The sequence below is a fragment of the Polypterus senegalus genome, chromosome 7 (genome assembly GCF_016835505.1).
Source record: "Polypterus senegalus isolate Bchr_013 chromosome 7, ASM1683550v1, whole genome shotgun sequence".
Taxonomy (NCBI): domain Eukaryota; kingdom Metazoa; phylum Chordata; class Cladistia; order Polypteriformes; family Polypteridae; genus Polypterus; species Polypterus senegalus.
In genome coordinates this window covers 12,462,689-12,475,261 of record NC_053160.1, presented here as the reverse complement: position 1 = coordinate 12,475,261, position 12,573 = coordinate 12,462,689, and the positions used below count along the sequence as shown (strand labels likewise).

The following is a 12,573-nucleotide window of genomic DNA, read 5'->3' as shown; positions in this document are numbered from 1 at the left end:
GCATACAGGCCTGACCAGCTTTGTGGAGGATGAAATTTAATGTCAGTGAATGTAAAGTATTACACGTAGGATGTAAAAATGTGAGGTTTGAATACACAATGGGAGGGCTGAAAATCAAAAGTCCGTCTTATGTGAACAATTTAGGAGTCATAGTGGACTCAAAACTATCAACTTCCCAACAATGTTCAGAAGCCATTAAGAAGGCTAACAGAATGTCAGGTTATATAGCGCCTTGATACGTGGAGTACAAGTACAAGAACAGGAGGTTCTGCTCAAGCTTTATAACCCACTGGTGAGGCCTCATCTGGAGTACTGGGTGCAGTTTTGGTCTCCAGACTACAAAAAGGACATAACAGCACTAGAGAAGGTCCAGAGAAGAGCGACTAGGCTGATTCAGGGACTAAAGGGGATGAGTTATGAGGAAAGAAAGAGCTGAGCCTTTACAGGAGATTAAGAGGAGACCTGACTGAAGTGTTTAAAATTATGAAGGGAATCAGTCCAGTGGATCAGACTGTGACTTTAAAATGAGTTTAACAAGAAGGGCTTAGGAGTCACAGTGGACACATCACTATCAACTACCAGTCAGCGTTCAGAAGCCATTGAGAAGGCTAACAGAATGTCAGGTTATATAGCGCCTTGATGTGTGGAGTACAAGTCACAGGAGGTTCTGCTGAAGTTTTATAACACACTGGTGAGGCCTCATCTGGGGTACTGGGTGCAGTTATGGTCTTCAGACATGAAAAATGACATAACAGCACTAGAAAAGGTCCAGAGAAGAGCAACTAGGCTGATTCAGGGACTAAAGGGGATGATTAAAAGAGCTGAGCCTTTACAGTTTAACAATAGAAGATTAAGGGGACACTTGATTGCAGTGTTTAAAAGTGTGAAGGGAATTAGTCCAGTAGATCAAGACTGTTATTTTAAAATGAGTTCATCAAGAACACGGGGACACAGTTGGAAACTTGTTAAGGGTATATTTCACACAAATATTAGGAAGTTTATCTTCAAACAGGGAGCCACAGACACTTGGAACAAGTGATCGAGTAGTGCGGTAGACAATAGAACTTCAGGGACCTTCAAAACTCGACTTGATGTGATTTTATAGAAGAATTAATTGGACAGGACTGGCGAGCTTTGTTGGGATGAATGGCCTGTTCTCATTCAGATTTTTTTAGTGTTCTGCTGGATTAGTCATTCAACCCAGTAAAGCGCTGTTGTAGAACCATTATTTTTAGTGTGCAAGATTACATTTAAAGTACACGTGGCTGTTAATATGTGGTGTTAAAAATGAATAGAGATGGTGAAGATAGGTGCATCTGTGAAAGTGCTATGCCAATTTATTGTGTTCATTACTTTAAGAAACGCAGCACTGTACGAGTTTGCCCTATGAAAAGAAACTGCCCGGGCGGCACGGTGGCTCAGCGGATAGCGCTGCTGCTGCTGCTGCTTCACGGATCCAGAATCCTAGGGTTCAATCTCGCCTGATATACAAGTCTTTATGTGGCCTGCGTGGTTATCATCTATTATGTCAAATGACAAACTGATTCTGTTAAAAAATGTAAATGATCGGGTTCCTGCGAAGGACAAACGTTCTCTCCAGGGCTTTTCCCCTGCCTTGTATTTATCATCTGATCATCTGTGTGGAGTCTGCACCATTTATCCATGAGCTTATCCCCCAAAGACAAACTGGTTCTGTTGGGAAAAAAAAAAAGCCCGGGGTCCTGCGATGGACTCAAGCTCTCTCCCGGGCTTTCCCCCTGCCCTGTATCCTCCTGCCCTCCGCGACTCTCAACTGGATTAATCAAGTATGACAATGTGATGTAACGAAGCGAGAAATCCCCGTCTAATGCACGTGTTGTGTTCTTTCTGCTCTTCATATAAATTGCCAATTTGTTTCCCAATTGAGCTTTTATATTTTATGCGTATCGAAACGTGCGCTTCGACATTTTAAGAGCGTAACGCACCAGGTACAGTTAGAAGTACCGTATGTGTGTGTGTCTGCGTGTGCGTGCGTGTGTGTTTCGTCGATTATTCCCAGAGCTTTCGCAGCTGTTATAGCAGCACCAGAGCACAGATCATTGTTTTGTGCAGAGATCAGTGTGTGTGTGTGTGTGTTTTTTTTTTTCTTCTTCTTTTTTTTCTGATTGGTTGTCCCCCCCGTAACGCGGGTGCACTGGCTGGTGTAGCGGAGGTGCCCGTTAGCCGTGCACAGGTAGACTGGGAAGGCGGCGCTCACTCGTCCCAGTGCACCGGCCAAACGCTGACAGGAGGACATCTGGGAGCATGCAGGTTGGTTGGATGGTGTGAGCTTTAGCGAGAACATCACGATCTCTTGGCTGGCTAACACCTCCTCCATCTACCCCTACAAACACGCCCTCCCACCTCTTTTTTTAAATGTATGTATTTCGAAATGGATGGCCGCTCAGCTAACTGAACTACAGAGATTATATTGTTTTTCCTTGGAAAACTACTTTTTGATTGTTGTTGAAACGCAAGTGAAGCGGCGTCCTGGGCTTATTTGGGAAGAAGATCTGCAAGCTATTTTTTTCTCCCCTCGTCCAATGTTTTCCTCTTCACCTTCCCCAAATCTCCTTCGCTGAGAATACCAGCTGAAGAACATGCCGACTCACAGGATATCTGGATATGTTTGGGCGATCTGCATTTGGGCAGCGTTCTGCATAAGAGGTAAGCTTTATTATTAGTAGTATTATTTTTAATATATAAAGAAGCAAGGGGCTTTTTGTGCTTCGGAATGGTCGGTCGCATCGGGGATATTTTGGCTCCACGGAGAAAAATGCCGAGCGCAACTTTGACAGCTGTCAGTCATAGATCGCGGCTTATTGACGCGCTGTTTTTTTTTTAGTTTTGGAATAAATGCAAATCGCTAAACGCTCAGCCAATGAATCAGGAGAGCTAATGAGACTTCTTAAGTGATTAAATAAATCATGATTGTTAAGTTTGTGTTTGAACGTCAAAGAATAGATATTGCACATAGAGAATTCATTTGTGGGTCTGTCTGAGTGTGTTGTGGGTTAAAAATAATTAAAAAATGAAACAAGACAAGAGAAGATACTCAGGCAGCCTTGACATATTCACGCGATCGTTGAATAATAAATGAAACTGATAAGCTTTTTAAAGCACTACTAAGTAAAACTAATTTATTGTATCCCCAAAATCACAAGTAATAAGCGCCGCTTCTCAGTTTTCCAAAGATCAGGCAGTGAATATCCTAGAATCTTACTTGATATGCAACTTAACAAACTTGGACCGACCTTCAGGAAAAAAAAAAAAAAAGTTTTACAAAACAGGCGTTATGTAATGTGCCTGCTCCGGATTGATATAGACGCCATGCAACATCTGGGAGACACACTGCTTTTGTTTTTCTAGTTGGAACGCACGCAGGTGAAGTGGCCTGCTCAGGGTCACACGGTGTCGGTTGCGGGATTTTAACCCACAACCTCAGGTTTGAAGACCACAGCCTTAACTATATACGACTCACCGCCTATTACAGTAATATTTCCAACCAGTGAGCCCATTTTTTTTTTAATGTAGAATAACAGACGCAACTCCGTTCATTAATAAGAAGAAGCGCGAGGGGTGCTCTCTGCTCTGCCCCGTTCACGTCTCATTTCACAGAGGGGGTGCGAATTTCAAGCGCCCTTTCCGCACGCGCAGCCGCCGCCATTCCCTGCACTGTAATGTGAAAGTGCAGCTTACGCACCGGCAATACTCACCTTGGCGAAAGTGTGTTAGGAAAAAATCCAAGCGTGTCTACTGTAAGTCTACTGCTTTCTTCTGGCTTCAAGCAAAGTTAGCATGGAAATCTTTTAAGATCGTTTCGTGGTAGAGACAAAAAATACAAATGGTATGTGTGTAGCAGGAAATGTGTCACTCTGCCCCGCTGCAGCATCGATATGCTGTATGCTGTATGAATGGAGACTTACCTGATATCTATCTATCTATCTATCTATCTATCTATCTATCTATCTATCTATCTATCTATCTATCTATCTATCTATCTATCTATCTATCTATCCTCTGATATATAGTGCCTTTCATATCTATCTATCTATCTATCTTCTGATATATAGTGCCTTTCATATCTATCTATCTATCTATCTATCTATCTATCTATCTATCTATCTATCTATCTATCTATCTATCTATCTATCTTCTGATATATAGTGCCTTTCATATCTATCTATCTATCTATCTATCTATCTATCTATCCTCTGATATATAGTGCCTTTCATATCTATCTATCTATCTATCTATCTATCTATCTATCTATCTATCTATCTATCTATCTATCTATCTATCTATCTATCTATCGTGCCTTTCATGTCTATCTATTTATCTATCTGTCTGTCTATCTATCTAGTAGTACTAGGGTGTTGTACCGTGTTAGCTATTATTGCTGTAGAGAAAAGCCAAGCAAAATAACACCTTTTATTGGCTAACTAAAAAGATTACAATATGCAAGCTTTTAAGGCAGCTCATGCCCCTTCTTCAATAGATAGATAGATTTGAAAGGCACTATATATCAGATAGATAGATATAATGTATAGATACTGTATATATATATATATATATATATATATATATATATATATATATATTAGGCCCCGCCGGGCTGGAGCCCGCCGGGCCAGGAGGACGTGAGGAGGGCTTGTGCCTCCTCCAGACCGCGAGGCGCCCGTCCTGTTCTGTTGGGGCCACGGGTTGAGGGCATGGAAGCCCTTCCCTGTAGGGACCGTGGCCACCGCCAGGCGGCGCCCGATGCCGGTTTATCCCGGCGTTGCCGGTCGGGCAGGAGCCCGGCCGACGCTTGAGGACCGGAGGAGGCGAGTGCCTCCTCCAGACAGAGTGGGGCGTCCGTCCTGGTTAGGCACGGGCCTCAGGTACAGGGCTTTGAAGCCCAGCCTGTAGGGACCCGTGGCCACCGCCAGGCGGCGCCCGGTGCCTGATTATCCCGGGAACTCGACACTTCCGCCACACCAGGAAGTGCCGGGGAAGACATGTGTGGCGCCCGGAGAGCTGCCAGGAAGGCAGCCGACACTTCCGCCACGCTGGGGCGTGGCAAGGACGGCGGAAGCACCTGGGGCTCATCCGGGCATTATTTAGCCGCCTCCTCCAGTCATTGGTGGAAGTCGGGAGGCAGAAGGACTGAGCTGGAGAGCGGACAGGAGGCGGCCAGGACAAAGGCACAGAGACTGTGGGCCCTGGACTTTGGGGAATCGTGCAGAAGGCACTGGGGTTGTGTGAGTGCACGTGACTTTGTATATTAGTCTAAATAAAAGTGTGTTGGGTGCAAAAATGTTGTCCGTCTGTCTGTGCCGGGGCCATATATTCACAATAGAGAGAGAGAGAGAGAGAGAGAGAGAGAGAGAGAGAGAGAGAGAATTATAGATAGATATATAAAGCACACACAAACATATCTCATATATTCTGCATATACAGAGTAGTGTGGCATAGTTATTTGAAGGAGCTTCATTAGTTTAATCTTAGTGTTGTAATGTAAAGTGCCACATATTTTATATAAATGCGGATTACCTGAAAATCCTTTACAAGTAACAGCTCAGCCCGTCTGAACTGCTTTAGGGGATTCATGTTACCCGGCTGAGCCCTTTTATGTATATACATGTTGTATTAAAGATTTTCTTAATATATTCTCATACTTGCTATATTGTCCTATTGAACTGAAAAAAATACAGATTAACTATGGGGGGTGAGATTATGATGTGGGGGTGTGATAGAAATGCACTAGGGAGCAGTGCTCATAGGACCGAGATGATGTGCTCTCGTCCAAATAACGGCTCTGTAATGGCAGTTTGCTGGCTTGTGTGATTCCTTGTAGAAAGCCTTTTGCTTGCCAGAGAATCATTTCATTCTAGGTAGGGTCCTTTGCATATGAAATTGGCTCTTTGGGCTTTGAAGAGGTGCCTAATATCGTTTTGGCTTAATTAATTGGCTTATCCCATGGTGACTTATAATGTTGGTGAGATACCATTGGTTACATTTCTCTTTTCACAGGCAGGTGAAGTGACGTGCTCGTGGTTGTGAGTGTCAGCAGTGGGATTTCAGTCCATAACCTCAGGTTGTAAAGATCAAAGCCTTAACCACTACATGACTCTGCCTGCCTTAAAAAACCTTCCCTTGCATCACAATATAATATATGGATGAAACAAAACTCTTTAATGTGTAGTAGGCTACTTAGCAGAATACTACCAGCATTCAAAAACGAATAAAAAAAAAAAAAGTTATGTTAATATACTTTATGTAGTCTCTTAAAAATACTGCTTCTTTAATGGCACTGTATTGCTCTATACTGGGTTGTGTGGCTCCTCGTAGATCTATTACTTAACAAAGAACCACGTCATTCTTAGAAGGGTTCTTCTATAGGAAGTTGCCTCTTTGTCCTTTTAAAAAAATTTCCTAGTATGTAGAAATAAACTGAAATCTTTAATGTCTAGTAGGTTACGTAGCAGGATATTAACAGATTAAGAAAACATGAACGTTGCCTGTGTTACTGGATGTATGCATCAAGAGCCCCTTTAAAATCAAGACCCATTAGTATTTCACAAATCTGTTACCATATCTATTTATGGTTATTTACTGTGTGGAGTCTGGTACTGATTCAAATAAATAAAAGTTCTTTCTAGAACCTTCATGTGGATGGGTCTCTTGGGATCCAAAAATGGTTCACCTATGGCATGACTCTGAAGAACCAGTCTGGCACTTTGATTTTTAAGAGTGTAGCAAGAATCCTTTTCAAATAAAGAACCCATCGGTGTTTCACAGTGTGTTTTTATGGAACTGATTGCCCACGTTAATAAAAGAAATAAAAGGCCCTGAAGAAGAGTCGCTACCCCGAAACGTGTTGGTCAGAGTTACCATTGCCCAAGCCACAAAAAATTGCAACAGGGCTTCTAATTTGTCATACATGCTTGGCCCCCCTAGGAGTTAGTGACTGGTTTTCATGTGGAAACTGCTGCAATTATTAAAGTTCTAACGTTGAATAGCTTTATGTGCTGCTCTGTCCACCTTAATAAAAAGGTAAGTGTCTGTGTATCTATGGTTCCGTCCAGTTGCTGTGTCTTTATTATCCAACAGATGGCGCATCACAAACGTTACCACTTCTTTTATGAATCCCTTACCAAATGACACAGAAACAGTTGCGCCATCTGTTGGAATTACACATGCAGTGCATTTAATTACTAGCAACGTCTATGATGTGCCATCTGTTGGAATGACAGATGCTTTGTATTTTATTACTACATGCATTGCAAAATTCATTACAATTGATGGTGCCCCTCAAATGTGAACTTTGGGGTCTGCGTTGATTACTTAGATGTCAACACGTCTTAGACGGGTAGCAGAGCTAGTAGACTTAAATAAAAGGTTCTTTCTTGAACCTTCATGTGGGTAGTTCTTTTGAGAACTAAAACTGGTTGCTGCATTGGCATTGCTCTGAGAAACCAAATTGGTATCTTTATTTTTAAGAGTGTGGATGACTGGAAGTAGGAATAAATACCACCCGGGCTATACAGTAAGACAAATTATTACATAAGTTTCTGTTTTCAATAATCTTTAAGGAAAGAATATTGATTTAGTTTTTGGTTTCATTGTTTATTATCCTTCTGTGAAAAAGTTGATGTATGGGCAAATTAATGAAATCATTTATTAACTGGTTGATCAATTTAAAGCTTAATCAGTTAAGCACGGCTCCATTTGTATTTTGCTCACTGTATTGGTAAATTTTTTTCCGCCTGCTTGAATTTCTAATCATGTTCTGGGTCTTTGCATTATGCACACATATTCAAACAGTAGCCTCTGCACTTGTAATAAAATAAAAGTAGATGCAGGACAGTTTATATGCATAGTGTTCAGGGCACATTACTGCAGCCCTCTGTAGCGATTCCTGTCTTTATTTTGTGTCCAGACCGGAACAGAGCACAAAGAAATAGTTATGTTGTCCGCCTCAGCAGCGCCTTCCCTGTCTGCTCTATGCACACCACAATCTATCATATATGCCATACACAGTGCTAAGGCAGGCAGCATGCCAGGCATTTCATGCAACGCGAGGCCTCCTCGATACCTATGTGCCACGTGTGTGACAGTGAGGCAGAGTCACTTCAGTTTCGGCAGTTCATCGCTGTCAGGTCCAGGAGTCAGAACTCACCCCGTGGTCTTCCCATGTGAAGCGCAGCCTGGCAGACAAACACACAGCTGGGTCCCAGTACCCTCCTCATATTCCACTTCAGGCTTGGCACCAGAAGGGTGAGTGTCGGCAACAACAGGTGCACTCCAGACTCCAGTGAGTGACTGAGTTCTGCCACCCGCTTGGCATGTGCCTCAGATCGGGAGGTACTAAGGTGAGAGAGGGAGACTGAAGAGAGGAGGTCTTGGAGGCAGGAGCCGTGGCACTGCAGCAGGGACACTGTGGCCACTACACCACCAGGGATTTTTAAAAATTCCAGGTGGACATTTAGCTCTATACAAGGAAAGTGGCAGTTGAACCCCCACCTCCAAAAAAAAAAAAAAAAGGCCCTGGTGGTGTAGTGGTGGTTAAAATTTTAAGGGGAGTCGGGGAGGTGGGATCAATAGGCATTGTGCCTGATATAATGTTAAACGTGTCATTCCACTCCATCCCCCTCATAATGACATTGTCCCTGGTGGTGTATTGGTTAAAATCCCAGGTGGTGTCGTGGCCAGTGTCCCTGCTGCAATTGATTTTTACTTTTGCTGTGCATGATTAACCTGTGATAGTATCATATTGTGTGTGTGCGTGTGTCTGTGTGACAGATTTTCTTGCGTGGGCCACCAAGTAGGTCAGAAACGGCCCTGGGTAGACAGCACAATGAGTCGGGGCATCACCCTGATGTTCTCCATTTGATGAAATTCAAAGAAAAAAAATAGGTCTTTAATGTCTTTCCTGTGTAACAAAAGATAGATAGATAGATAGATAGATAGATAGATAGATAGATAGATAGATAGATAGATAGATAGATAGATAGATAGAGAAAGGCACTATATGATAGATAGATAGATACTTTATTAATCCCAAGGGGAAATTCACATACTCCAGCAGCAGCATACTGATAAAAAACAATATTAAATTAAAGAGTGATAACAATGCAGGTAAAACAGACAATAACTTTGTATAATGTTAATGTTTACCCCCCCGGGTGAAATTGAAGAGTCACATAGTGTGGGGTCTCCTCAGTCTGTCAGTGGAGCAGGACGGTGACAGCAGTCTGTCGCTGAAGCTGCTCCTCTGTCTGGAGATGATCCTGTTCAGTGGATGCAGTGGACTCTCCATGATTGACAGGAGTCTGCTCAGCGCCCGTCGCTCTGCCACAGATGTCAAACTGTCCAGCTCCGTGCCTACAATAGAGCCTGCCTTCCTCACTAGTTTGTCCAGGCGTGAGGCGTCCCTCCTCTTTATGCTGCTTCCCCAACACAACACCACGTAAAAGAGGGCGCTCGCCACAACCGTCTGATAGAACATCTGCAGCATCTTATTGCAGATGTTGAAGGATGCCAGCCTTCTAATGAAGTATAGTCGGCTCTGTCCTCTCTTACACAGAGCGTCAGTATTGGCAGTCCAGTCCAATTTATCATCCAGCTGCACTCCCAGGTATTTATAGGTCTGCACCCTCTGCACAGTCACCTCTGATGATCACGGGGTCCATGAGAGGCCTGGGCCTCCTAAAATCCACCACCAGCTCCTTGGTTTTGCTGGTGTTCAGGTGTAGGTGGTTTGAGTCGCACCATTTAATAAAGTCCTTGATTAGGTTCCTATACTCCTCCACCTGCCCACTCCTGATGCAGCCCACGATAGCAGTGTTGTCAGTGAACTTTTGCACGTGGCAGGACTCCGATTTGTATTGGAAGTCTGATGTATGTTGGCTGAACAGGACCAGAGAAAGTCCAGTCCCCTGTGGTGCTCCTGTGTTGCTGACCACAATGTCACACCTGCAGTTCCCGAGACACACATACTGAGGTCTGTCTGTAAGATAGTCCATGATCCATGCCACCAGGTATGAATCTACTCCCATCTCTGTCAGCTTGTCCCTAAGGAGCAGAGGTTGGATGGTGTTGAAGGGAGAATTTCAGAAACATAATTCTTACAGCACCACTGCCTCTGTCCAAGTGGGAGTGGGATCGGTGTAGCATAGAGATGATGGCAAAAAATAAAAATAAAAAAAAAACACTTCTGAGGAGGAGCTCAGTTTCTTCTCAGTCATGGGTTCAAATGGCACTTCCAGCAGCCATGGTGGTTATTTAGGAACTTTGTGAAATTGATGAGGCTTCTGGGACAGGCGAAGAAGTGAGGTCATGTGTCTCCTGGATGACGGTACTCCAGATGGAGAAAGAAAATATGTTAGCGAGAGCTCCCCCTCTTGACTGAGAGTGGTATTACCTACCTTTCAAGAGCCCTGAAGACGTGCACGACACACTATTTGATGTCATTTCATTTTCATGTTGAGTAATGAAAATCAAATTGAGAATATTAAAAGTCTCTTGTTTTTTTGAAGAAATTAGATTCAATCTTAACCTCATCTATTTGGAATTCGAAATATCCATACATCCAAAGGGCGACCCTACAACAACCGAAATCAGAAGGTGGCATGGCACTACCTAATTTTCACTTTTATTACTGGGTGGCAAACACACAAGCTATAAAAACCTGGACATTGATACAAATAGATGAACACTCAAGCTTTGTTTGCAATAGAAATGAAATCCTTTATTTTTCTTGCTTTATACCCCAGTAAATAGGAGTTATTGCCTATATGCTAACAGCCTAATTGTCCTTCATTCACTTAGAATATAAACCAATGCAGGAAGCACTCAAAACAGGGAAGCTTTTGTCTGTGGCACCTCTACATGATAACCACTGTCACAGATGTTCAGGGACCTTGCCCCACCAGGACAACAGAAGACAGGAAGTACCGGGAAAAGGGTAGTATCTTTTCTGGGCCACAAGGGGGCGACCTCCCAGGATTACATGGGGGTCACAGAGCTTGGAAGTGCAACCTTATGGAGGGATGTGGCCACCACCAGGGAGTGCCTGGACAGCTCCAGAACAGTGGTCTGCAGCACTTCTGTCACACCCGGAAGTGCTGCCGGATGTTAATTGGGGAGCACCTGGAGCACTTCCGGGTGCTGTATAAAAGAGGGTGCATCACTCCACTCGGGAGCCGGAGTTGGGTGGAAGAGGACAGAGCTTGCCTGTGAGGAGTTGGAGGCGGTAGTGAGGAAAGAAAGGAGTCTAAAGGACTATTTGATGGTGATTGGTGCACTGTGTCCTTGTGTGGTGTAATAAACGTGTGTTTTGGACATTCTGTGTCTGCCTGTTCATGTCCAGGTCCGAGTACTTCCACACCACCTTTTTCCACCCTCTCAAACTTACACAGTTTATAATGTTTGGAAAACGTATGGGATTAACTCATTTAGAAATGTGTATATAAATAATGCCTTTGCATCTTATGAACAGTTACACTCTAAATTTAGCTTCCCATCAACACAATTTTTCCCACTATCTCCAAATTAGAAACTTTGCTAAACAAAATCTGCCCAGTTTTCCTCACCTCCGACCTGTTCCTAGTCCAGAAGAGATATTGATCAGTCTTGGGGACTCAGGCAGCATTTCTATAATACATAAAAAACATTTTAAAGTCCTTTCAAAGATCCCAGAATACAGTAGGAAAAGGGTCTCTTACTTAAGATTTCAAAAACGGAGTGTAAGGTAGCCATGCACAGAATTGACTCGAGCTCCATATGCAAAAAGCTTTCAGTTATTCAACTTAAAATCTTTTATCGAGCACAGCTTTCTCATTTGAAATTGTCCAAAATGTTTTCAGGGCAAGATCCAATCTGCAAACATTGCAATCGAGCTCCAGCCTCGCTAGGCCACATGCTTTGGGCCTGCACCAAATTAACATCACTCTGGACCAAAATATTTAAATGCCTTTTGGATAGCCTTGGTGTCACAATCACTCGTAACAGCTGTGTTTGGTGGGCTCCCAGATGGACTTAAAGTGTAGAAGGACAAACAAACTGGAATTGCCTTTATTTCACTCTTAGCACGTAGACTTATCTTGCTCAACTGGAAGAATCCTAACTCTCCTCTTTTAACTCAGTGGGTAACTGATGTTCTATACTATTTGAAATTGGAAAAAAAATCAAATTCTCACTTAGAGGATCTGTTCAAAACTTTTTTTAAAAACTGTCAGGATCTAATCAATAATATTTTAGATGAACTCTTTTAGGGCAAATGTCGACTTTTGTCAACACAAGGTGGTTGAGAGCGAATGTCGACTAAAGTGGCAGAGGGTGTAAAGAAAAAAGCTGTAAACATCGATAAAACTTGCCGTTACGTTATAGGCAGACCCTTTTTGCTAGGAGGACTGTTAGACTCTTTGACTTCACGTCAAATCCTGGCATGTGTGTGAATAGTGTCTAGAATGGCATCAACATTGGGCGAGAGAGCAAAGCAAATGTGCAAAGCAAAATACTTCTTGTGTATTATTTATTTATTTATTTATTGCATATTATTGGTGAATC

At 43.0% G+C, this 12,573-nt stretch overlaps 1 protein-coding gene across 1 annotated transcript in view; it reads left to right on the top strand.

The window, feature by feature from the left end:
* Positions 1-1,947: 1,947 nt before the first annotated feature.
* Positions 1,948-12,573, top strand: part of chrna8 (cholinergic receptor, nicotinic, alpha 8) — a 451,499-nt gene continuing 440,873 nt past the window's right edge. Inside the window, exon 1 of the mRNA XM_039758229.1 lies at positions 1,948-2,685. Coding sequence (XP_039614163.1) covers positions 2,619-2,685 — 67 coding nt within the window. The 5' untranslated portion in view covers positions 1,948-2,618. The remainder of the gene's footprint in view (positions 2,686-12,573) is intronic.